We start from the raw sequence: 27,168 nt of genomic DNA, 5'->3' as shown, positions 1-27,168 counted from the left end.
CTGTGAGTCCCAGCTACTCGGGAGGCTGAGGCAGGAGAATGGCGTGAACCCGGGAGGCGGAGCTTGCAGTGAGCTGAGATCCGGCCACTGCACTCCAGCCCGGGAGACAGAGCGAGACTCCGTCTCAAAAAAAAAAAAAAAAAAAAAAAAAGAAAAGAATTTTGGGCTCTATTTCCTTTGATTTAACCTGTTACCAGGTGCCAACTTTAGATAACAGGGATATCTAATTCTAAATTCCTCAGATAAGGGGCCTGCTTGATGGTCACCAGGTGATCTGTGGTCTCAAGAGGGAGTAAGACCTAGTGTTGGATAGTTCTGTAGGGTGACTATAGTTAACAGTAATCTGTTGTATATTTAAAAATGTTATTATAGAAGAGAGTAACTGGAATGTTCCCGGTATAAAGACAAATGTTTAAGGTGGTATCTCATTTACCCTGATTTAATCATTACACTTTGTATTAAAGTATCAAAATAGCACATGTACTTAGAAAACACATACATCTCTTACATATCAATAAATACAACTTGAGATTATGATGTAAATACATCTGACCAACTTGGTACTTATTAGACTTATGTGCTCAGCATTGCTCTAATCCTGTGGATGCGGCAGCATCAGGATCGTTAAAAAAAAAAAACAATGCTGAGGAAAAAAATTCACACCCCTGAGACATCCGGGTGTGAATAAATGCGCAAGAGTCTCGGGAGACCAGGCGTGGGGGAGAGGCCCAGGGAGGCTGGACCAGAGCCCTCACAGACCAGGGGCGAAACAGGAAGGCGCTCCAGAAAAGAAACAACGCAAAGGGAGCAGGCGTGCACGGAGCGCGAACTAAGGAACCCCTCTGACAACAACACCAGTCCCTCGACAGCTCCACGGACCGGCTCCTCAGGGAAAGTGGCTGCCGAGACAGTTAAGCCCCGCGGGCGACGCGGCAGGCCGGACTGTGCCATTCGTGGGGGATTCCATGCGGGAGCGAGCCGCCTCACCCAGGGCTGTCCAACTAGAAACGCCCCGGCGCCACCCCCGCCTCAGTCGGAGGTAGGCTCGGCCGGACGTGACGCAGGTGATGTCAAAGCGGCTTGAGTCTGCGCAGTGTGGGGCTGAGGGAGTCCGGGCGGCGCGCGTGCGTGGTGGCGTGCGTTCACCTTCAGCCTGGTGTGGGGTGAGTGGTCCCCTCCGGGCCGGGGCGCTGCGTCTGCAGGAAGAAGGGCGGGGTGAGGTCAGGGCCAGCGGGGGCGCGGCGCGTGTGTGGGCCGTGGCGCTGGGCGGCGTGGGGGCGCTGGACGGTGTCTCGCTGGCTCAGAACCGGCGCGGGGCCTGGGTCCGGGCCGCCCTCGCCTCCAGCCTCCCAGTTGGGCCCAGTCGCTGGTGTTGGACTTGACTGACCGCCAGCGTGGTGGCAACGCTGAAGCGTCCAGAATCTTCTGCCTAATCTCTCGCCGGCATGGAACTGGCTAATCGTTTTATTAAACTCTGTTTTGCCTGGACGGTGAATCCTCCAGATAATCTCTAAATAGACAAAGACAAGATTGGGAACCTCGTTGAGTAGCTGTCGTTTGCAGGGAGAACTCTGCACGGAGAGACAGAATGTAGTTGGCTTGACTTCAGTGAGGGGATTTCCATCTTTCTCAGTCATAAAGTGCTCCGACATTTAACACTGTTGACCCCCACACACAATTTTTTAGTAGTTATTGGAACTGAGAAAACAAAAATCCCCTCCAAAAAATTACAGGTTAATTGCGAAGGACCCTATTTAAATTTTTGCCCATGAAAGTCAGTTTAGTCGTTTCTCTGAAACAGTACTTCAAAAAAGACTGTCTCCCCGCATTGTGTGAAATGCAAGAGACCCACGTACTTTAGAAAATCCCACGTACGTTGTGTGAAATGCAAGAGACCCACGTATTTTAGAAAATCTCATTTGCAACATATTATTAAAGTTGGAATTAAGAGAACATGGTAGAAGAAAATCTAAGCAATACTACACCTTTGAGCAGCCTCACTGTGTTTTCATCTCAGAGCAATTGAAACTATACAAATCAACGTTAAGATAACTAAACTGCTGCTTTTTTCGTATTCAGTTGTCTGTGAGAACCATTTCCCTAGGAAGTACTTACTCTGCTTGAATATGTTCCTAAACTTTAAATTTTGGGGTATCTCAGGGTTGCAGTGGAAGTTTTTTGAAATCTTTTTTTTTTTTTTTTTTTTTAAGCCTTTTAAACATATAACATAAAAATGGCTTCCAAAAGAGCTCTGGTCATCCTGGCTAAAGGAGCAGAGGAAATGGAGACGGTCATCCCTGTAGATGTCATGAGGCGAGCTGGGGTAAGTCCCACATCGATTTTTAGCCATTCCTGTTTTAAATGTTTTTGGATTTTTAAATCATTTTGAATAAAATAGTATTAAAAGTGCTTTATGAAAGATTTCAAATGTACACAAAATTTCAGAGATTACATAAGAATAAATACTTGTTGATCCACTGCCCCCATTTAGTGCTTGTTGATGTCTTGCCATGTTTCCTTCAGAACCATTTCTTTTTTGTTTTGCGCTCTGCCGTCCAGGCTGGAGTGCAATGGCAGGATCTCGGCTCATTTCAGCCTCTGCCTCCTGGGCTCAAACCATCTTCCCACCTCAGCCTTCCAAGTAGCTGGAACTACAGATGCATGGCACCACACCTGGTTAATTTTTGTATGCTTTGTAGAGACAGGGTTTTGCCATGTTGCCCAGGCTGCTCTCCAACTCCTGAGCTCAAGTTGTCCACCTACCTCAGGCCTCCCAAAGTGTTAGGACTACAGGCGTGAGCCACTGCACTGTCCTTAGACCCATTTCTTTCCTTTTTTTTTTTTTTTTTTTTTGAGATGGTTTCTCACTGTGTCACCCAGCCTGGACTACAGTGGTGTGATCTCTGCTCACTGCAACCTCTACCTCCCAGGTTCAACAGATTCTCCTGCCTCAGCCTCTTGAGTAGCTGGAATTACAGGTGTCCTCCACCACACCCAGCTAATTTTTGTATTTTTAGTACAGATGGGGTTTCACCATGTTGGCCATGTTGGTCTCGAACTCCTGGCTTCAAGTGACCCGCCTGCCTCAGCCTTTCACAGTGCTGTGATTATAGGCGCGAGCCACCATGCCCGGCCCCTCAGACTCATTTCTTAAAGAACAAATGCTTCGAAGAAATACAGTTGAAGCCTCCTTTGTAAATTTCTCCAGTCCTATGCCCCTTCTTCCTTTCTTAAAGATAACTACTGTCCTCGCAATCTTGTGTATCCATGCATGCATGTCTTTTTTTTTTTTTTTTTTTTTTTTTTTTGAGACAGAGTCTCTCTCTGTCGCCCAGGCTGGAATGCAGTGGTGCGACCTCGGCTCACTGCAACCTCTGCCTCCTGGGTTCAAGCAGTTCTCTGCCTCAGCCTCCCAAGTAACTGGAATTACAGGCGCGCAGCACCATGCCTGGCTAATTTTTTGTATTTTTAGTAGACGGGGTTTCACCATCTTGGCCCAGGCTGGTCTTGAACTCTTGACCTCATGATCCATCCGCCTTGGCCTCCCAATATGCTGTGATTACAGGTGTGAGCCACCACATCTGCCCCCACGCATGTCTTTAAGGTAGAGTTTGACCGTGGTTCTCATTTTGTGTGTTTATATATTCTCTCTCTCTAACAATAGTGAACACTGAAGTAGAACTAAGTCTGTGCCAGGTATCACTCTAAGTGCTGACGTACCTCACAACTACCCTGTGAGCTAAATATCGCCATCCTCATTTTATGGTTGAAGAAACTGAGGTACAGAGACATTAAATAATGTACCCATGTCACAGAGTAAGTCCAAAAGCCAGAACTCAGACCAAGGCAGCCTGGCCCCAGAGTCTGTTAACCCTATACTCCTCTGGTTCTCAGAAATGAAGCTATTATGTCGATTTAGTTATTCATTTAAAATTGCTGCTTGGTGTTGCACTGAATGCCACAATCTACCCATTCCTCTAATTACAGCGTTACAATTCTGTAATAAGTATTCTTGTGTCGGTTTCCTTGTGCAAATATGTAGAAAATTTTTGAGGTTATATATCTAAAAGTAGAATTACTAGGCTGAAGGACAGCCCGTAGTCAGCATGACTAGGTTTTGCCAAGTTGCTCTCCAGTGTCCCGGTTTGTAGTCCCACCAGCAATGTAGGAAAATTCCCACTTTCCCACTTTCCCAGTGCCAGCTCTTGGTATGGTTGACTTTAAAAATTTTTGAAAGATAAAGCAGTATTTCATTGTTTTGACTTGCATTTCTATTTTACAAAAATACCATGAGGTTTAAATGGCAACAGTAAACTTGCAAGGTGAGTTATTAATAGGATGATCATATAACTGGTCACCCAAACCAGAACGTTTGTGGGAGAAAGGATGTCCAGTCACACAGAGTACAGGGCAGCAGCTATAAGTAGAGTCTGTCCAGGCAAACCAGGGCAGATCTAGTTATTAAATATATTTAGCCAATGTATTAGTTCAAATTTGGTATAGTTGTGGTGCAGTATTTCCTGCCATGTTACTTTCAAACACAGGGCAGCTGTGTAAATGTTACTCTAGCTGGGTGTGGTGGCTCATGTCTGTAATCACAGCTACTTGGGAGGCTGAAGCAGGAGGATCATTTGAGCGCAGGAGCTGGAGGCTGCAGTGAGCTATGATTGTGTTACTGCCCTCTAGCCCAGGTGACAGGGTGAGACCCCATCTCTTTTTTTTTTAAAGACAGTGTTACTCTGAATTTATGTGTCAGTGTTCTTAACTATGATAACATCTTTCTTGTAGATTAAGGTCACCGTTGCAGGTCTGGCTGGAAAAGACCCAGTACAGTGTAGCCGTGATGTGGTCATTTGTCCTGATGCCAGTCTTGAAGATGCAAAAAAAGAGGTTTGTAATCCATACATGGAGTTATTCCTTCATACGGCTTCTTTGTTTCTTGAAATGTCTAAGACTGTTGTTAGCACAGACTCATTTTAGAAAATGATTTTGCTTGAATGTCTTCCCCTGACAGATTAAGAGGGTGAGGATTTTGTCTTTCTATTCTGTATCTGTAGAATGTGGCAATTGCTTGATACTGAATGTGCTCAGTAAGTGTGTGGCTGGGTAGATAGGTGGCCGGTAGGATGTGTGGCGAGATGGTTGGGTTGGTGCTTGGATGGATGGCTGCATTGTTCTCCCATCAGTATTCTTCTGGCTTACACAGGCATCTTTGCCTCCTATTATACATTTTTACCTGCTATAAATCAACTGCCACATTTTCCATTCTTTTTTTTCTTTTTTAGAGGCATGATCCCGCTCTGTCCCCTAGGCTGGAGTCCAGGGGTGCAGTCACAGCTCACTGCAGCCTCAACCTCCCAGGTTCAAGCAATCCTCCCACCTCAACCCCCCAAGTAGCTGGGACTACAGGCATGTGCCATGCCCGGCCATTATTCTTTTTTCTAAAGATACTTTCAGAGTTCCACTTTAGTTGTGTTCCTTTTTCAGTATCTTTAGAATTATGACTCTTACCTTTAAGGACGATGGACACTTTTGGAAGCTAGCATCCCTTTCCTCAGAAACATGCTCCCCCACAGGCGCTTTTGCAGACTCCGTCGTCTGGCAGGGTGATAGGCATGTGGACTGTACCCTCTGACAGCAGAGTCATGGCGGGAAAGGAGGCAGAGTTCGCTCACGAATGGCTGGTTGTGCACTGCTGAGGAACCTGGAGTGCGATTCCCTGTGCTGTCCTCAGATACATACGAAGAAGTTTAATCCTTTCTAATAAGTTCAGATTTTTCATTACTGGATTGTAGAAAATTAGACTGTTGGTATTTACATATGATTTGTTGAAACAAATTAAAAATGACAAGCAGAAGTAAATATTCCAGGCCAAGTGTAGTGGCTCACCTGTAATCCCAGCACTTTAGGAGGCCAAAGTGGGAGGATCACTTGGGGCCAGGAGTTTGAGACCAGCCTGGGCAAGACAGCGAGACCCTTTCTCTGCAAATTAAAAATTTTAAAAGCCAGGCATGGTGGTGCATGCCTGTAGTTCTAGCTACTCAAGAGGCTGAGGCAAGAGGATCAGTTGGGCTCAGACGATTGCTTGAGCCCAGGAATTTGAGACTGCAGCAAACTGTGATTGTGCCATTGCCCTCAGCCTGGGTGACAGAGTGAGACCCTGTCTCAAAAATAATAATAATTTTTTTTTTCATTTCTGTTTGTGTTTGTGTCATACAGTGTCTGGCCATTTTAAAACAGTGGTTACCTTTATTTTCAATCGACAGATAATAAGTGTACATATTCATGGGATACGTGATGTTTCCATGCATAATATATAGTGATTGGATCAGAGTAATTAGCATATTCATCATCTCAAACATTTCTTTGCGTTGAGAATGTTCAGTATCCTCCTAGCTATTTGAAGCTATGATTGTTAACTACAGTCATCCTATAGGGATATAGAACACCAGAACCTATTCCTCCTATCTAGCTATAATTTTGTATCTTTTAACAGATCTCTCCCTATCCCCACTTTCTTCTATCCTCCTCAGTCTCTAATATACTCTGTCCTACATTATACTTCTATGTGATCAATTTTTTTTTAGCTTTCACATATGAGTGAGAACATGGAGTGTTTAATTTGCTGTTCCTGGCTTCTTTCACTTAATATAATGTCCTCTAGTTCCATTCTTGTAGTCACAAATGACAAGATTTCATTCTTTTTTATGGCTGGATAGTATTGCATTGTGTATAAATGCCATATTCACATTTTCTTTATGCATTCATCTGTTGTTGGACCTAGGTTGATTTCATATCTTGGCTAGTGTAAGTATTGGTGCAGTAAACAAGGGGGTGCAGGTGCCTCTTCAGTATACTGATTTCCTTTCCGTTGGCTACATGCCCAGTAGTGGGATTCTGGACCATATGGTAGTTCTGTTTACTGTAGTTTTTTGAGAAAGTGGTGTTACCTTTTGTGTGTTTTTGTTTTTCAGTGCAGATTCTAAAAGGAGTAAAATGAATTCTATACTTTACACATTTTCGTTTGAGTTTTGAGCTTTGCTTGGTTTTGAATCAACAGTAGGATGTTTATGGTCTTAAAAGTGATTCTAAGCCAGCCACAGTGGTTCACACCTGAAATCCTAGCACTTTGTGAGGCTGAGGCAGGAGGATTACTTGAGCCCAGGAGTTTCGAGACTAGCCTGGGCAATGTAGTGAGACTCTGTCTCTACAAAAATAAAAAAAATTAGCTGGCTCTGGTGGTGCATGCCTGTAGTCCTAGCTGCAGGGGAAGTTGAAATGGGAGAATTGCTTGAGTCCAGGAGTTCAAGGCTATAGTGAGCTATGATTGCACCACTGCACTCTAGCCTAGGTGACAGAATGAGGCCCTGTCTCTCAAAAAATTTTATAGGTTGCACTAAATACATAATACATTTTTATTTTGTAATTTGTTTAATAACTAGATTTTTTTTTAACCTCTTTTTAAAGTCCTAAAGTATTGTTGGCCGGGCACAGTGGTTCACGCCTGTAATCCCAGCACTTTGGGAGGCCGAAGCGGGTGGATCACGAGGTCAGGAGTTCGAGACCAGCCTGGCCAAGATGGTGAAACCCCATCTTTAGTAAAAATACAAAAATTAGCCGGGTGTGGTGGTGGGTGCCTGTAATCCCAGTTGCTTGGGAGGCTGAGGCAGGAAAATTACTTGAATCTGGGAGATGGAGGTTGCAGTGAGCTGAGATCACTGCTCTCTAGCCTGGGCGACAGAGCAAGACTCTGTCTCAAAAATAAATAAATAAATAAATAAATAAATAAATAAATAATAACATAAAATAAAAATAAATAAATAAATAAAAAGTCCTAAAGTATTGTTAAAACAATTTCCATTTTGTAATTTCAGGAAGTTTGAAATTAATTAGATTTCTAGGATTTTTTTTGGGGGGGATACTCAAATTCTCCCCTGTTACATTTTTCATAAAGTTAAAAAAAAAATTTTTGTGCCTTTTACTTAAAATTTGTTTCTCTATTAATTTTTTTTTTTTTTTAGAGTCTTACTCTGTTGCCCAGGCTAGAGTGCAGTGGCGCAGCCTCAGCTCACTGCAGCCTCTGCCTCCTAGGTTCAAGCGATTATCCTGCCTCAGCCCCCCAAGTAGATGGGACTACAAGTATGCACCACCACGCCCGGCTAATTTTTATATTTTTAGTAGAGATGGGGGTTTCGCCATTTTGGCTAGGCTGGTCTTGAACTCCTGAACTCAGGTAATCTGCCTGCCTCGGCCTCCCAAAGTGCTGGGATTACAGATGTGAGTCATCGTGCCTGGCCTGTTTTTCTATTAATTTTTTAAGTTGCTCATATACATTCTTATTGAACAATAATTGAAACAATATAGACACATATAAAGTCAAAATGTTAAGTGTCCTATTCTCATTCTACCTCTGCCCCCTCCCACACTACTCCTGTTAGCAACTAGAGTGCCTTCCTTGGTCCGTGACTACCTGTATACATAATATGTCAGGTGGGGGTGCTTGTGATAATTGTACTCATACACTCATACATCTACACAGAAATACATATGTCGTTGTCTTTTACAGGAAGGAGATTATATTACCCCTGCTACTCTGCAGCGTGGACATCCTTGCATGTCACTATATACAGGTTTTTTGCATTTTTTGCTAGTTAAAACAACATTCCATCATATGGATACACCTTAATTTATTAGCTGTTCTATTGGCAGATATTTAGGCTATCTCCTGTACTTCCCACATTTAAAATAGGAAAGTGTTACTGGACTGTCACTTTAATGCACAGTTGAAATGAAATGTTTTTGTTTTCTTTATGTTTTAAACTGTTACAGGGACCGTATGATGTGGTGGTTCTACCAGGAGGTAATCTGGGTGCACAGAATTTATCTGAGGTAAAAATTCTACTCAATTATACCTCAAGAAAGCTGGGGGGAAAAAAACTAAAGAATTTCAGCATCTGCTTGTGTTCTGTTGATTTTGTTATTATTCAGATGTTTCAGGGAGGAGGCTGTGAAAAAAAATAGAAACAACTAAAATTAACAAAATGGTGTTGTAGCATTAACTCAAAAATTTCTTTATTTCTTTTTTTTTTTTTTCTTTTCTTTTTGAGACAAGAGTCTTGCTCTGTCATCCAGACTGGAGTGCAGTGGCCCAATCTTGTCTCGCCGCAACCTCCGCCTCCTGGGTTCAGGCAATTCTCCTGTCTCAACCTCTGAGTAGCTGGGATTACAGGCACGCACCACCATGCCCCACTAATTTTTGTATTTTTATTAGAGACGGGGTTTTACCACGTTGGCCAGTCTGGTCTCAAACTCCTGATCTTGTGATCCACCCACCTTGGCCTCCAAAAGTGCTGGAATTATAGGCATGAGCCAGCACACCCAGCCTCAAAAAAACGTTTTTAATATTTTCTCTGGAGGTCAGGCGCAGTGACTCATGCCTGTAATCCCAGTGCTTTGGGAGGGTGAGGCAGGAGGATTGCTGGAGGCCAAGAGTTTGAGACCAGCCTAAGTAACACATCGAGACCCCATCTCTACAAAAATTTTTGTTTTAATTAGCTGGGCACAGTGGTGCACACTTGTAGTCCCAGCTACTCGGGAGGCTATGGTGAGAGGACGGCTTGAACCCAGAAGTTTGAGGCTGCGGTGAGCTGTGAATGCACCACTGCATTCTAGCCTGGGCAGCAAAGCAAGAACCTGTCTTATCCCAAAAAAAAAAAAAAAAATTGCCATGGAAGTAAGCTGAATTGGTGGAACCGTTATGAACAGATTTCGGTGAATACAGTCCAAAGTAAGATGATTTAGTTTTTTTCCACCAGCAGAAGTATGATCAGATTTTGTGTTTTGGGAAGGGCAAATTGTCTGCTCAGAGTCTGAACTGGGGGAGGCCGTGGGGCTAGGGCTGCCAGCAGGAATGACAAATGCCATCAGCAGAGACCACTCTTCCTCATTTTAAGTTGTATGCGAGGAGTCAGAGGCCAGGGTGAGGGGCACACCAGCAGGCAGAGTTGGGGCTGCCAGAAGCACTCAAGAAGTGGGTTGAGTCAGACATGAGGGATCATTTCCTGCTAGATTCTCTTCCTCTCTCTGCCGTCTGAAAACACACAAAATGCCACATTCCCTCCCTTCTGTTTCTTTCTCCATGGAGTACAAAATGGCGAGGGTCAAATTCCTTCTTTCTTCTGATCTTTAAATGTGGAGGAATGCATTTCTCTTATGAGAAATGCCTTGCTTGGGTTTAATAATATAATATAGACACATTTTGATCATTTTTATACCAATGATTTAGAAATATTATTGGAAAATAGGTCAGAGAGCTTGTGGTTTAAGCTAAAATCAAATTCTTCCAAAGTTTCCTAGTGAGTGATTGGTTAGTGGCTTAATGATAACTTGATGTATTTTTGGTTTTCTTTTCACTAGTCTGCTGCCGTGAAGGAGATACTGAAGGAGCAGGAAAACCGGAAGGGCCTGATAGCCGCCATCTGTGCAGGTGACGTGCAGGGGCAGCCTGTGTTGCAGCGTCATTGGTGGGTGGGGTAGCCTTTCATTCGGTGGTTTGATTTCAAATAGCTCTTGCCCTTCATAAAGCATGCAGGGCATCTGTGTTGGTGTATTTAGTTTGGGTGGCATGAAGTTGGTGTTATTTCAGAAATGAGGACAATTGTTCCGTTTTCTGCCTCTCCATGCCTTTGGTCTACGTGCTGTGAAACTTAGTGTTTTCCGTGTTTGGTTGACCTCGGAGGAAAATAAGGCCCTCTGGAATTCAGTAAACAGCTTGTTACAGCAAGTCTCTGTGCCAGAAAGTCTTTGTGCCAGCACACAGTCAGCAAGAATCTGTCAAACATCAACACAGCAGCTCTGCCCTGTGCTTGCCCTGCAGATTCAGAAGCGCCGTGGTGCTTTCCGCTGGCTTCCGGGCGTTTCTGATTCTCTCACTGCCGAGTGATCTTGAGCACCGCATTGTCTGCCACACAATTTAGAATAAGGACGTTTGGTGCTTCACAGGTGTCCCTCATCTTTATATCCTAGTAATAATTTATTTTCTCATAGCCATTTTAAATCCATTCTTGTTGCTTTCATATCAGATGATGTTCTGCCATCTTGGTTTTTTCCCATGCTATAATTTTTGCCAGCACCTTCCTTGTTGTGTAGGTCTTCATTAAATATTTGTCAGGGCCGGGCGCGGTGGCTCACGCCTGTAATCCCAGCACTTTAGGAGGCCGAAGTCGGTGGAACACCTGAGGTCAGGAGTTCGAGACCAGCCTGGCCAACATGGTGAAACCCCATCTCTACCAAAAATACAAAATTAGCCAGGCATGGTGGCAGGCGCCTGTAAGCCCAGCTACTTGGGAGGCTGAGGCAGAAGAATCGCTTGAACCCAGGAGGCGGAGATTGCAGTGAGCCGAGATTGCGCCGTTGCACTCCAGCCTGGGGTACACGAGCGAGACTTCGTCTCAAAATAAATAAATAAAATAAAATAAAAAAATAAACATTTGTCAGAAGAGTGAATGAATAAATGAATGAATGGATGGTTTGGTAAACATCAACATCAAAACATGTTGCTATGTTGTTCAATACAGTAGGCTTTTTAAAAGAAGTTTTGGGCCAGAGGTCCTAGGGACTTGATACATTCAATCAGTGGTTCTCAATGTTCTTTTGGTGCACTTGCAAGGTCAAAACAGATACTACTGAGGGGCCAGGTGTGGTGGCTCATGCCTGTAATCCCAGCACTTTGGGAGGCCAAGGCAGAAGGATCTCTTGAAAGCCAGGAGTTTGAGACTAACCTTGGCAACATAGCCAGACCCCATCTCAACAAACAAACAGACAAACAATTAGCCGAGCACAGTGCTGCATACCTGTAGTCCCAGCTACTCAGGAGGCTGAGATGGGAGGATTGCTTGAGGGTAAGAGTTAGAGGCTGCAGTGAGCTATGATTGCACTCCAGCCTGGGCAACAGATTGAGACCATGTCTTTCAAACAAAATGTTTGCTTTTTTTCTTCTCAGTCTTTCAGGAGTGACATCAGAGTGGGATGATACCATCGTTTGAGCATCTATTACTGTGTTTTAAAAATTTCCCAGTTTTATTAGGTTGGTATAAAAGTAATTGTGGTTTTTGTAATAATTGGCTGGGCATGGTGGCGCATGCCTGTAATCTCAGCACTTTGAGAAGCCGAGGTGAGCGGATCATTTGAGGTCAGGAGTTCAAAACCAGTCTGGCAAACATGGTGAAGTCCCATTTCTATTAAAAATACAAAAGTTAGTTGGGCATGGTGGTGTGCACCTGTAATCCCAGCTACTCTGGAGGCTGAGGTAGGAGGATCACTTGAGGTCAGGAGTTCAAAACCAGCCTGATCGCTTCTCGGCCTTTTGGCTAAGATCAAGTGTAGTATCAAAACCAGCCTGGCTGGCCAACATGGTGAAACTCCGTCTCTACTAAAAATACAAAAGTTAGCTGGGCGGTTAGCTGGGCATGGTGGTGCATGTCTGTAATCCCAGCTACTCAGGAGGCTGAGGCAGAAGAATCTATTGAACCCAGGTGGCGGAGGTTGCAGTGAGCCAAGATGGCGCCACTGCACTCCAGCCTGGGTGACAGAGCAAGATTATCTAAAAAAAAAAAAAGTAATAATTTTTAATATGGCAGATGTTCATAGATATAACCCACATAAAAGCTAAAGGGATTCTGAGACCTAAATGTTTGAGAACCTTGGCATTAGGGGCTGGGAAGAACCACAGAGGTCGACCACCCTGGCAGGTCTTGTACGTGGGCTTGCTACAAGAGTCATCACTAGCCTTTTGACCTGCCCTGAGGCTCAGGTAATTATGTCTGCCAAAGGGCACTGCAGTCACTGCAGTCACTGCAGCCCAAGCAGGTGTACGCCTCTTTGGAGAGAAAGTCACAGATCCTTGAGTTTGGTTTTCTTTGGCTCTGCTGCTGTGAAGCAAGCCTCAGTCTTAGATGCTTTGACCAAAGGAAGAAAGTAAGAGTTTGGCCTGAGTTTGTTTCCTTGTGATTCTGCTGAATGTAAAAACCACAAGTCAGTTTGTCCTGTGCCACAAAAGTAGCAAAATGATCAGCCACGGCCGGGCGCGGTGGCTCACGCCTGTAATCCCAGCACTTTGGAAGACTGAGGCGGGTGGATCACCTGAGGTCAGGAGTTCGAGACAAGCCTGACCAACATGTCGAAACCCTGTCTCTACTGAAAATACAAAATTAGCTGGGCATGGTGGTGCATGCCTGTAATCCCAGCTACTTGGGAAGCTGAGGCAGGAGAATTGCTTGAACCTGGGAAGTGGAGGTTGCGGTAAGCCAAGATTGCGCCATTGCACTCCAGCCTGGACAACAAGAGCGAAACTCCGTCTAAATAAATAAATAAATAAGGCCGGGCGTGGTGGCTCAAGCCTGTAATCCCAGCACTTTGGGAGGCCGAAGTGGGCGGATCACGAGGTCAGGAGATCGAGACCATCCTGGCTAACACGGTGAAACCCCATCTCTACTAAAAATACAAAAAATTAGCCGGGCGTGATGGCGGGCGGCTGTAGTCCCAGCTACAAGGAGGCTGAGGCGGGAGAATGGCTTGAACCCAGGAGGCGGAGCTTGCAGTGAGCCGAGATCGTGCCACTGCACTCCAGCCTGGGCGACACAGCGAGACTCCGTCTCAAAAAAAAAAATAAAAAAAAAAATAAATAAAATAATAAAAATAACAACAATTAGCAGGACATGGTGGTACATGCCTGTCATCCTAGCTACTTAGGAGGCTGAGGCAGGAGAATCGCTTGAACCTGGGAGGCGGAGGTTGCAGTGAGCCAAGATCGTGCCACTGCACTCCAGCCTGAGCGACAGAGTGAGACTTCATTTCAACAACAACAAAAAAGATCAACCACATCTGGCTTACTGTTTTGTGCTGAGGCTAGATCGAATGCCATGCCAAGAAGCATGGGCCTTATAATAATTAAAATCAACATTAAAAAATAAACAGGCTGGCTGTGGTGGCTCATAGCTGTAATCTTAGTACTTTGGGAGACTGAGGCAGGAGGATCACTTGAGCCCAGGCGTTCAAGACCAGTCTGGGCAACATAGTGAGACCCCCATCTCTACAAAAAAATATTTTTAAAAATCAGCCTGGCGTGGTGGTGCACACCTGTATTCCCAGCTACTCAGGAGACTGAGCTGGGAGGATCACTTTGAGCCCAGGAATTTGAGGTTACAGTGAGCTGTGATGATCACACCACTGCACTTGAGCCTAAATGACAGAGCAAGATTCTGTCTCTTAAGAAAAAAAGTAAAAATAGGCCAGGGACGGTGGCTTACCCCTGTAATCCCAGCACTTTGGGAGGCCGAGGCATGCAGATCACGAGGTCAGGAGATCGAGACCATCCTGGCTAACGTGAAACCTCGTCTCTACTAAAAATACAAAAAATTAGCCGGGCGTTGTGGTGGTCACCTGTAGTCCTAGCTACTCAGGAGGCTGAGGCAGGAGAATCACATGAACCCGGGAGGCGGAGCTTGCAGTGAGCCGATATCATGCCACTGCACTCCAGCCTGGGCGACAGAGCGAGACTCCGTCTCAAAAAAAAAAAAAAACAACAAAAAAAATGTATATAAAGTAAAAATGGAAAACACACTAGCAGTGTGTTTATACCATTGAATATCCTGCACCACTGTTGTGGGCACTACACAAAAAATAGGAAAAAATGTGATGATGAGCTGAAAGAATTGAGATGAGGGTTTTGGGAATGGAAAAGAGGAATGATGGAATGGAAAAGAGGAGTGGGAATGGAAAAGAGGGAATACAGGTGTGCACCACCACTCCAGGCTGATTTTTAAAAATATTTTTTTGTAGAGATGAGGGTCTCACTATGTTGCCCAGACTGGTCTTACAGATTCTTACAGATTCTTACAGATTTCTTAAAGATTTGGATCTTTTAAATTGGCAAACAGAAAAATAAGATTTTTTTTTTTTTTTTGAGACGGAGTTTTGCTCTTGTTGCCCAAGCTGGAGTGCAGTGGTACAATTTCGGCTCACTGCAACCTCCACCTCCCAGGTTTAAGTGATTCTACTGCCTCAGCCTCCCGAGTAGCTAGAATTACAGGCGCCTGCCACCATGCCTGGCTAATTTTTGTGTTTTTAGTAGAGACGGGGTTTCACCATGTTGGCCAGGCTGGGATTCGTGGGAATCTCGAACTCGTGATTTCGTGATCTACCCACCTTGGCCTCCCAACGTGCTGGGATTACAGGTGTGAGCCACCATGCCCAGCCAGGATTATTCTGAAGTGTTGCAGTTAGGAATTGGAAACATTTTGAACACAGAATATTATCCTAGTCCTTAATATTGAGTGAATGAGGAAGGCAAATTGGAAGGGAGTCTATGTTGAGAAGAAAATTAAATGAGATTTACTTTGAGTGGGGGAGGGGGAGGAAATGTGGAGTTGGAGGAGTGGACAATTGTCAGCTGAGATGCCCAGGTCTAGGAATAAGGCCTCTGGAAACAAGGTCTTGGCCACCTGGAGGAGCTGGGGAGTTGGCAGAGGTGGTCATTTTGCAAGTCACCACAGGGTGGCGCTCTTGGCTGCAGAAGGGGACGTGGTCTGCAGCGCCTTCTGCACTGTAGTGCAGAGTGCAGAGTGCAGAGCGTTTTCATCCATCAGAATCCCAGGTCCTAGGAGAGTGAAACGTCTCTTCTCCAGTATTCCAAATAGGGTTCTGAAGCCCCAGAAAGCAGTAATTATGAGCTTACCATGATGAGTAAGAAAGACATCAGTAAATTCCTGCATTCAACTGTAACGTAAATTTATGCACATCATTGTAGCAGTGATTTTATTATCACATTGAAGGGAGCAGCCTAAAAATTCTCACTGATCCCTTTCCTCACTGTACAATCATCTATTAAAGTTTACTTTAAAATACAAGATGATGTAGGAATTTCTTCTTAAACTCTTACCAAATAAAAATTAAAAGCCATTTATAAATCCATTCAAATAAAAATTATTATTCAATTCTTACAGACTTTAAAAATTTGCTACCATACATAGCTGTCTTGTGTGTAAAAAGTAACGTGGAAAAGAGACATTTGAGGCTTTTGATTTAAGAGCTATAAATCAGTACTTGGTCTGAAACTGACACCTGGTATTAGGCAGGAAGCTTATGTAATTAGGTAGTACTTGTGTGATCTTCCTGTTTGTAACAGTTACAGTCTGAGTAGCCTGTGAATATATTATATAGCTCCTTCCTTGGAGTCTTGTTGAAAAATGAAAGGTCAGTAAGACCAAGATCTCTCAAGTTTGCTGACACTAAGAGGGTACAGACTGTGCCATAGGATCTTAGCCATCCAGGGCACCCTAAGTGTTTCCAAAGTCAAGGTGCTGTTCTGAAACATCCTTCTGAGTGTCGTGTGAGGCTTTAGAATGTTTATATGTGTGGCTTAGAGAAAAAAGGTAGAATGAATACTTTGTAAAAAGCTTTAAGATGAAATAACAATTAAAGGTATATAAAATCTTTGTTTTTAATCCTTATTTGAGGACCATTACATACGCAATATGCTTGTGACCCTCCCTGAAGTTGGCCATTTTCAGTGAAAACATTTAAATAAAAATCTCAAGTTAGGACCTGTCAATTTGGAAAGACTTCATTAACTGACACTTCCATGTGGTTCTTTGCTTAAGTAGCTTTCATAAAGTGATGCTAGTGCCTTTATATCTCACACTTCCAGGCACTTCACAGGCTATCTCCTTCAGGGACAGTGTGCTGTTGCTTTTAATCCTACCACCTGGTATACCTGGATGGATAGGTGGATGAATGAGTGTTAATTTCCCATTTTCTTTTTCTTTTCTTTTTTTTTTTTTTTTGAGACGGAGTCTCGCTCTGTCACCCAGGCTGGAGTGCAGGGGTGCGATCTCGGCTCACTGCAAGCTCCGTCTCCTGGGTTCATGCCATCCTCCTGCCTCAGCCTCCAGAGCAGGTGGGACTACAGGTGCCCAACACCACGCCCAGCTAATTTTTTGTATTTTTAGTAGAGACGGGGTTTCACCATGTTAGCCAGCGGTCTTGATCTCCTGACCTCGTGATCTGCATGCCTCGGCCTCCCAAAGTGCTGGGATTACAGGCATGAGCCACCGCGCCCGGCCTAATTTCCCATTTTCACGTAGAAAATAAAACTATAAAAGAGCAATAAAATCCGGAAGTTCAGAGAGTACCAGTTGCCTTTAGGATGTAACTAAGTCTTTCCTTTTACTAAGAGTGAGGTAAGACGTTCAGCCTGCCCCACAGTAATCCTCCCTTTCCTTTGGACTCCTGGTATATGTGGTCCCTGTTCTGGGGGTGGAGGAGGTGAGAGAGGTGAGCACATTGTTTATCTGTGTATGCTCTGCGGGTATCAAGGTCAATCTTCTTGAATAAATGGTTATTGAGGTATTTTGAGTTTCTGTGCTTTTGCCAGATGTGCTCAGCAAATTGTTTGTTATAAACATACTTTATCTCTCGTACTAGGAAGTGTTTCATTTCAGAATCGTAGCTGTATGTTTGGTAAGAGCCTCTGGATTTTGAAGAATACTTTGCTGTTGCAGTTTTTGTTGTTAGAGAAGGGGTCTGTGTTGCCCAGGCTGATGCTGAATTCCTGGGCTCAAGCAGTTTTTCTACCTAGGCCTCCCCAATTGCTGGGATTACAGGCATGAGCTACTGTGCCAGGCACTATTGCGATTTTGTGGGGTTTTTCTATATCCGCACTTAGATCTTTTTATTTTTATTTTTAGGTCCTACTGCTCTGTTGGCTCATGAAATAGGTTTTGGAAGTAAAGTTACCACACACCCTCTTGCTAAAGACAAAATGATGAATGGTGGTAAGTATATGCTTGTTTTTGTTTGTTTGTTTGTTTTTTGAGACAGAGTCTTGCTCTGTCGCCCAGGCTGGAGTGCAGTGGTGTGATCTTGACTCACTGCAACCTCCACCTCCCCGGTTCAAGCGATTCTCCTATCTCAGCCTCCTGAGTAGCTGGGATTACAGGCGCATGCCATCACGCCCAGCTAATTTTTGTGTTTTTAGTAGAGATGGGGTTTCACCATGTTGGTCAGGCTGGTCTCGAACTTTTTTTTGAGACAGAGTCTCGCTCTGTCACCCAGGCTGGAGTGCAATGGCGCATTCTCCGCTCACTGCAACCTCCGCCTCCTGGGTTCAAGCGATTCTTCTGCCTCAGCTTCCTGAGTAGCTGGGATTACAGGTGCGCCCCACCACGCCTGGCTAATTTTTGTGTTTTTTAGCAGAGATGGGATTTCTCCATGTTGATCATGCTGGTCTTGAACTCCTGATCTCGTGATCCACCGCCTCAGCCTCTCAAAGTGCTGGGATTACAGGTGTGAGCCACCACGCCCGTCCTTGAACTCTTGACCTCGTGATCTGCCTGCCTCAGCCTCCCAAAGTGCTGGGATTACAGGCGTGAGCCACCACGCCCGGCCCATATGCTTGTTTTTTTTTTGTTTGTTTGTTTTTTTTGAAATGGAGTCTCGCTCTGTTGCCCAGGCTGGAGTGCAGGGGCACGATCTCGGCTTATTGCAACCTCCGCCTCCCAGGTTCAAGGGATTCTCCTGCCTCAGCCTCCCAAGTAGCTGGGATTACAGGCATCCGCCACCACAAGTTTTTTGTTGACTGGGCACAGTGGCTCCCGCCTGTAATTCCAATACTTTGGAAGACTGAGGCGGGTGGATCACTTGAGCCCAGGGGTTTGAGACCAGCCTGGGCAATGTGGTGAAACGCCATCTCTACTAAAAATACAAAAAACATTAGCCAGGCGTAGTGATGCACACTGGTAGTTGGAACTGCTCAGGAGGCTAAGGTGGAATGATAGCTTAAGCCTGGGAAGTCAAAGCTGTGGTGAGCTGTGATCTCACCACTGCACTCCAGCCTGGGGAACAAAGCAAGACCCTATCTCAAAAAAATAAAAAAGTTTCTTGTATAACTATAGAAGTTTATCTATATACATACTATCCTTTTTATTTTAACTAAAATGAGATCTACTAAATGTATTGTTCTGCAGCTTGCTTTTTTTTAACTTAACATTATATCTTATGTTATCTTTTAACAGCACATGTAGATTTAGATTTGCTTCGTCCTCGTTAAGTGCAGCTGCTAGTCCACTGTTAGAATGTGCCGTGCTGTGTGTAACCTTCTCCTGGGGGTGGGCGTGGAGGTGGTTTTCTGCTTTTGCCCTTGTAAACCATGCCGTAATGAACATCCTTGAATGCCGTTGTGAGCATATCTCAGCTCCTTTTTAAAAGTGATGCACTTTTCATTATACTGCATGTTTTTTAATTACTAAACTTTATTTTTTTAGAGCAGTTTTAGGTTCACAGCCAAATTCCTGTCTACCTTCACCCACTATCCACTCCCCAGCCACCCGCCCCTGGCCATGCATAGTGTCCCCTACTATCAACATCCTGCACCAGAATCTGCACCCACGTTGACACATCATCATCCAGAGTCCATAGTTTACGTGAGGGTTCTGTCTTGCTGTTGTACATTCTACATACACTTACATTTGATCCAGAGCAGTGTTTTCCTGAAAATCCATGGTTTGTTAATTTATTTAATTTATTTGAGACAGAGGCTTGCTCTGTCACCCAGGCTGGAGTGCAGTGGTGTGATCTCAGTTCATTGTAACATAACCTCCATCTCTTGGGATCAGGCAATCCTCTCACCTCAGCCTCCCAAGTAGCTGGAACTATGGGCATGAACCACCACACTTGGCTAATTTTTAAATTTTTTGTAGAGACAGGGTCTAACTATATTGCACAGTCTGGTCTTGAACTCCTGGCCTCAAGCAATCCTTCTGGCTTGGCCTCTCGAAGTACTAGGATTATAGATGTGAGCCACTGTGCCCTGCTCATGGTTTCATTTTAGTTGCTAGAAAGATACTGTGTTATCATTATAACTATCTGAAAATTGGTACTTTTTGCCGGGCGCAGTGGCTCACGCCTGTAATCCCAGCACTTGGGGAGGCCAAGGCGGGTGGATCACGAGGTCAGGAGATCGAGACCATCCTGGCTAACACGGTGAAACCTCATCTCTACTAAATATACTAAAAAAAATAGCCAGGCGTGGTGGCTGGCGCCTGTAGTCCCAGCTACTTGGGAGGCTGAGGCAGGAGAATGTCATGAGCCGGGGAGGTGGAGCTTGTAGTGAACGGAGATCGCTCCACTGCACTCCAGCCTGGGCAACAGAGCAAGACTCCGTCCCAAAAAAAAAATAATAATAATTAGTACTTTTTTAAAAAGGCTCTGGTTTCTGGGCATTTTAAATGTAGGAATTTACTTTACTTTAAGCTCATGGAAGGATTTTAGAGGGTTGAAAGAAGTAGAAAGAACAGAACTGGGCTCCCTTTGTGATGTCTTCAGAGAGAAGACTCAAGCAGAGCACCCTCCTGCACTACCTGAAGGGGCACCTGTTGCATCTGTTTTCCTTTAGTGCCTCAAAAACATTGAGTTTGGTCAGGCATAGAAAAACATCAGATTGTTGATGCTCACACTCGGAGTTGACAAAGCACGTTCCCCTACGTTATCTTGGTGGAGCTTCCTGGTCCCCAGTGCCCAGCAAGGCAGGTGGCATCGTCCTGGCTTCACAAACAAGGAGAGGAGAGACTGAGGCCAGATCTCAAGCCCAGCCCTCTGCCTTGCATCCAGTTTTGCCTTCCTGCCCCTGCCCTGCTCTGTGGTAGCAAAAGGCTCCCACACACATTTAAGTTACCAGGTGTTGGATTTAGTCAGTAACCTCTATTATAAGAAGTGGATACTTGAAATGTCTACCCCTTCAGGACACTTTGAGAGGTAGGGCTGCAGGCATCACCTGGGAGTCTGCTCTGGGTGAGGCCCTTGTCCTCATTGTGAACTTGAAAGATCAGTGTGACAGTTTCTCCTCAGATAAGCAATCCCATCTGAAGGCCATAGTCTTTTGTCTTTTTTCTTGTTTTTGGTAGATTCAGGGTCTTACTGTGTTGCCCAGGCGGTACTTAAACTCCTGGGCTCAAATGACCCTCCCACTTTGCTCTCCCAAAGTGCTGTAATTACAGGTGTGTGCTACCAGCCGCAGTCCCCATAATCTTTTAATTCCTCTGATTTTAGAATAAGTTGGTTATAAGTGTAATGTGTGATTCTGTTTCTCATTTGTCCACTGTTTGATGGCATCCGCATGCCTGGTCCCATACCTGAGCACTGAAGAGCAGGGTTTCTGGAGCCTGGCATCTTGGGGTGGCCCTCAGCTTCCCTACTCACTGTGGGAGGTTTCCTTAGTTTCTCCGAGCCTGTTTCCTCATCCGTTGCCTGAGGATAAACCTGCTTCCAGATTGTTGGTGAAAAAAACTGCCCTCACCTAGCCTCTGTAACGCCACTGCATGCCACCACTGCTGAGTACTGTTTGTTTTCTAGGTTGATGTCATTCTCATTTTACCAAAAAGTGAAGCTCTGAGAGGTCAGACAGCCACCAAATGGCAGACCTGGGATTTGAACCCAGAACTCTGCTCAGGGGTCAACCGAATGTTTCCCCAAAGGCCAGGTGGTAAATATTGCAGGCTTTCTGGGACTTCAGCTCTCTGGCAGCTACTCCACTGTTGCAGCTCCACAATAGCTACAGACAGTACTAAAAACGCAGGGTGGCTTTGTGCCAGTGAAGCTGCATTTGCAAAAACAGGCAGTAACCTGGCCTTGGCCCTGACTCGTAGTTGCTGACCTGTGTCCTGTGCCCTCCCATTGTCTTTTTTTTTGAGGTGGAGTCTCGCTGTGTTATCCAGGCGCTCACTGCGCTCACTGCCAGCTCCGCCTCCCAGGTTCACGCCATTCTCCTGCCTCAGCCTCCCAAGTAGCTGTGACTACAGGCTCCCGCCACCACGCCTGGCGTATTTTTGTATTTTAAGTAGAGATGGGGTTTCACCGTGTTAGCCAGGATGGTCTCCATATCCTGACCTTGTGATCCGCCTGCCTCGGCCTCCCTGGGATTACAGGCGTGAGCCACCGCGCCCAGCCCCCCAATTTTTTTTTTTTTTTTTTTTTGAGACGGAGTCTTGCTCTCTCACCCAGGTGAAGTGTAGTGGCGTATCTCAGCACACTGCAACCTCTGCCTCCCGGGTTCAAGTGATTCTCCTGTCTCAGCCTCCTGAGTAGCTGTAATTACAGGCACCGGCCACCAGGTCCAGCTAATTTTTTTTTTTTTGTATTTTTTAGTAGAGACAGGGTTTCACCATGTTGGTCAGGCTGGTCTCCAAATCCTGACCTCAGGTGATCCACCTGCCTTGGCCTCCCAGAGTGTTGGAATTACAGGCATGAGCCACCGCTCCTGGCTTCCCATTGCTTTTTCTCTGAAGAGTCTTTAAGACTTGGAGTCTGGTTTAAATAAAGAAATAAAAATCAATGCCTTCTGCTGGTTGGAATGGGAAGTGTAAAATCTGAATTCACTATAGGGTCACAGTTCCACCCTAAAGTTTGCACAGTGCCTTCCTGGCGCTGACGGGGTGCGTGTTCTGTCTTCGCCACTAGGTGGATGCAGGTGGCAACCTTAAACCTTTTGCTTTTCCTGGTAAAAAGTCTGACAAGAACCGTAGAACCTTTAAGCATATTTAACCAGTTTAAACCCTATTTGCACTGTTTTAGCCACAAAGATACTGTTCAGTGAACCATTTACAGTTGTGCCTTGTGTTGTCCCACGCTCAGCTGTGCATCTCACCGTTGCTCTGGAAGACCTAGCCCAGCCAGTTTCTAGGTTAGCATTTGAAATGGTCTTGGCCTGGTTTAACCATCAGTAAATGAGGCCAGATTATGATAAACCTTTTCCCCTCAAGCTAGGGATCCTCTTTTTCTCTACAATAGTTAAATTGGAATTTTTAAATGTACTCTATTCATTTATTTTGGTGGGTGACCTGATTTTTAAAATTTTTTAGATTAGTCAAGCACAGTAGTGAGAAGAGGAGAAAGAGAACAAGGAGTAACTGCCTGTGAACGATCAATTGAGATAACTCACTGCCTTCGACCGGCAGTGGCTTGGTTTCTAATGACAGTAAGACAAGTTCCTGTAGCCGTTGTTAATCTCCTTGGAAAAGAAAGGAACATTGTGTGGTTTCAAAAGCTCATTAATACAGCAGAAGCACTCTGCTTCTGTTTGAAGGGAGGTTTTCAGATGAATTTTTATGTGTGTTCATTGAACAGACGTTTCCTAAGCTCCTTCTTAGTACCTGGCACTGGGAACAGAAGAAGGAAGAAGAGAAAGCTGTGTTTTGGGGTGTTCTCAGGTCTGCACTGAGCTCTAGTGGCCAGAGGCGCCCGCTTGCCTGTGTGGCTGGTGCATCAGGATAGAGCAGGAGTTCACAGAGGAGCTTTGTCGCTCCCCCTCTGCTAAATCTGTTCTGTGTTCCCACATCACTAAGTGGCGTCGCCATCATCCAGTCACCTGGGATAGGCAGCTGGGAGTCATCCTTGGAGCCTCCTCACCTAGGCCTTCATTTCAAACCTCCATTTCCTCTGGATCACTGTCACCAGCTTCGTGTAGGCACCACCAGCTTCTACCCAGACAGCAGGTTCCTTTCCATCTCCCTTCTGGTCCCAGGCCAGTCTCTGTGCAAAGGCCGGATCGTAGAGGGCTCCATGCCCCATGACATGGAGTTCAGCGTGACCTTCAGGTGCTGGAGAGAGTTGGCAAGGGCTTTCCCTGGGGAACTGGCTGTGCCCTGCTTCGCACTCTGGAGAGAGAGCTTTGGGTGCTGAGCATGGGTTGAAGGAGTGCACAGCCAGAAGGGAGAGCTGTAATCATGCAGAGATCCTTCCTCTTTAAAGCAGGGGACAGGTGGAGAAAGGAGATCAGTTGAGAATGGTGTTTGGTGCCTTTGACCTCACACTTCAGGGGTGCCTCTTGTGTGCCATGGATATCATTGGCCAGACAGGGACTGATGAAGGCCCAGCCCTTTTAAAGAGTAAGCAATAAACAAGGAAATGAAATGTTTATAGATTGTGATAGATTGTATCAATGCTGGGAGGGCAGTAAATAGGATGCGGTGATAGAGTCAACAGAGGAACGTAATTTGGGGAGATGGGGGTGGTCACAGATACCCTCTCTGAGGGATTTTTGTTGATGCTGAAACCAAAGGGGCAAGAAACTGGGAAGAACTGGTCTGTGGGTGAAGGGAGCAGCCCTTGAGCTCATCCTGGAGCAGGAGAGAACCTATTGTATTCAGTAAGGGAAGCTCCAGGTGGGAGAGTGGTAGGGATGGGTGTAGCAGGAGAGGTTAGGCTCTGTGTGCAGTGGAGAAGCTGGTGACTACCTGCTGTGGAGGGGCAGAGCTCAGGGCATCCATGCTTAAGAATCCCAGTTTTGATGTTATATTTGCCAAGAAATAGCCAACTGGTTGGCACAGGGGTGGGGGGATGCAGAAGGAAAGTAGTCCTTGAGAGTGAATGTGCTTTCTACCTGCACACGCACACACGCATGCATACCCGCCTCCATTGTGTTGTGCTGTGGTTGTTTTTGAGGCATCAGAGGGTGTGCGTGCCGCCACATGTTGATCAGGGTGGCTTCTGCCTTCAGCATTGCCGCATCCCCTCACCCTTCCGCCGGCACTTCAGAATTGACACTGGAGCTTTGTTGTAGAATAGTGATGTGAGTAACTGTCATTCACTGACATCTCCCCCAACACTTAAAGTCTTAGCAGCTGCATTTAACTTACACATATTTGTTTCATTCTAACAGTGGTTTCTCTCACCCTTTGCTCTGCAGTTTTAAAAATACTCTTGTAGGGGGCTTCTGAGAGCTTGGAGTGCCAAGTAAATGTTTTTGAATGGCTAGCCTACAGGTTGGGTTTATATGCTGTCATAGTGAATTGGTAAGTAATCGTCTTTTTCATCACATAGCCCATTAGGATGTCACCTTTTCTGTTTCTACTTTGCAGGTCATTACACCTACTCTGAGAATCGTGTGGAAAAGGACGGCCTGATTCTTACAAGCCGGGGGCCTGGGACCAGCTTCGAGTTTGCACTTGCAATTGTTGAAGCCCTGAACGGCAAGGAGGTGGCGGCTCAAGTGAAGGCTCCACTTGTTCTTAAAGACTAGAGCAGTGAACTGTGACGATCACTTAGAGAAACAGGCCATTAGGAATCCATTCTCACTGTGTTCGCTCTAAACAAACAAAACAATGGTAGGTTAATGTGTTCAGAAGCGGCTGTTACTACTGCTTTTGTGGAAGTATAGTTGTGAAGTCACAACTACACAGAGATTTCTCAGCCTACAAATTGTGTCTATACGTTTCTAAGCCTTGTTTGTAGAATAAACAGGGCATTTAGCAAACTACTGATCATTCCTTGTTTTGTCCCTCATTTCTTTTGTGAAATTAAATTCCGTATCACCTTCATTTGCAGCTCTTAACTCTCCATATAGCACTGAAATAGAAGAACAGTGAACACATTTTACACAGCAAGGAGGAAAGGCATACAAGCAGAATTATAAGAGGCTTATGATTTTCTCTGCTTATTAGCTGTGTGTTTTTAATGTGCTATTTAAAAATACCTATGAGGGCTGGGTGTGGTGGCTCATGTCTGTAATCCCAGCACTTTGGGAAGCCGAGCCAGGAGGAGTGCTTGAGGCTAGGAGTTCAAGACCAGCCTAGGCAACATAGCAAGTCTCCGTCAGTCCCAGCTACTTAAGAGCCTGAGGTGAGAGGATCACTTGAACCCAGGAGATCAAGGCTGCAATGAGCTATGATCACACCACTGAACTCCAGCCTGGGTGACACAGCAAGACCCTGTCTCCAAAAAAACAAAAAGAAAAAAGAAAAAAAAATTGGTTGTACTGGTGAATTTTTATACACTAGTTCCTTTTTCCATTATGGAAAGAGTCCTTGGATAAAAACTTTTCAAGGTTAGCCCAACATCTCTTTTCCCTTCCCCAGGTAATAGCACCCAGCATTCCTTGTGAACCACTGAGTTCCTCCTGGGTGGGCACATGACCTAGACCCAGCCAGTCAGAGCCCTGTTTACCACCGGCCGTGTGACCCAGGTGAGCTCAGTCAGTCCACAAGACTCCATCTGAGGGTCTCATAGCTGCTGTACTCTCTCTGCTGGAGTGGCCGAGGGGATATGCTGGTAACCCGGAGCACTGGCAGCTTTCTCGTCACTGGCTGCTTGGGAGGGCCCTCAGGTTGTGGGTGGCTGACCCTGGTCCAGAATGCTGGGCAGATGTTAACTTTTACGATGCAAACACACATGTAATTGTCTATTTTAGTAAGCGCTTTAACAGATGATAATGCTAAGGGAGAGAAGAGTTACATGGTGGGGAGTGGGGAGGGAGGCTTCTGAGGAAGTGACATTTCAGGTGTGGAGTAGGAGCAGAGCTTAGGTTTTCATTCCTTCCCCAGCTGTGTGCTCAGTACCTACTGTGTGCCAACTGCTGTTCCTGGTATTGGGAATATGCCAGGGAGAAACACAGCCTTTGTCCTTGGGGAGCTTATATTGTGGGCACCGGAGAGAGAGGAAAGCACATACTCAAATACCCACATTCTATGAAGAAAATGAAGAAGGGTAAGGAGGCAGTGACAGGGGAATTGTATGATAGGAAGCAAAGGCCTCTCCAAAAAGACATCTTAGTGAGAATCTGAGGACTTTTGGGTGTGAAAGAGATAAGTAGGTATCTGTTCAGAGCGTACCAGGCAGCAGGAGCAGGGAGGGGTGGGTTACTGGAGGTATACAGTAGGAAGTGAAGTTGGAGAGGTAGCCAGGGCCATGGCGAGGGGTCAAGAGAGAGACAGCCACCAGAGAGAGACCTGACCCACCTAGTTCAAAGACCGGCCCCGCTGAGAAGAGACCCTTCTGGAGCAGGCGTGCAGGCGGCGGGATGCCGAGGCCAGTCAGGTGGCAGCGTTGGGCACCCACTTGCTGTGAGAGGGTGTCCGGGACAACCCCCACTTTTTTTTTTTTTTTGAGACAGAGGCTTGCTCTGTTGCCCAGGCTGGAGTGCGGTGGTGTGATGCTCTTGGCTCACTGCAACCTCCACCTCCCAAGTTGAAGGGGTTTTCTTGCCTCAGCCTCCCGAGTAGCTGGGATTACAGATGTGCATCACCATGCCTAGCTAATTTTTGTATTTTTGGTAGCAATGGGGTTTTGCCGTGTTGGTCAGGCTGGTCTCAAACTCCTGGCCTCAAGTGATCCACCTGCCTC

General features: G+C 45.5%; 1 protein-coding gene across 2 annotated transcripts; it reads left to right on the top strand.

Annotated features, from left to right (window-relative positions):
• The first annotated feature begins 1,068 nt into the window (after positions 1 to 1,068).
• Positions 1,069 to 25,308, top strand: PARK7 (Parkinsonism associated deglycase). Of its 2 annotated transcripts, none has more exons than XM_010357378.2 (7): positions 1,069 to 1,163; positions 2,211 to 2,323; positions 4,789 to 4,890; positions 8,830 to 8,889; positions 10,417 to 10,486; positions 17,745 to 17,831; positions 24,909 to 25,307. In XM_010357378.2, exons 2-7 carry the CDS (start codon positions 2,234 to 2,236, stop codon positions 25,067 to 25,069), a joined length of 570 nt encoding a protein of 189 aa, XP_010355680.2. In that variant the 5' UTR covers positions 1,069 to 1,163; positions 2,211 to 2,233; the 3' UTR covers positions 25,070 to 25,307. The 2 variants fall into 2 exon arrangements, with proteins under 2 accessions (XP_010355680.2, XP_030798112.1); XM_030942252.1 differs by having other exon boundaries at positions 1,091 to 1,220; positions 24,909 to 25,308.
• Positions 25,309 to 27,168: the final 1,860 nt, after the last annotated feature.

This window comes from Rhinopithecus roxellana, chromosome 12 (genome assembly GCF_007565055.1).
Source record: "Rhinopithecus roxellana isolate Shanxi Qingling chromosome 12, ASM756505v1, whole genome shotgun sequence".
Taxonomy (NCBI): Eukaryota; Metazoa; Chordata; class Mammalia; order Primates; family Cercopithecidae; genus Rhinopithecus; species Rhinopithecus roxellana.
This window is presented reverse-complemented; position numbering and strand designations above follow the sequence as displayed.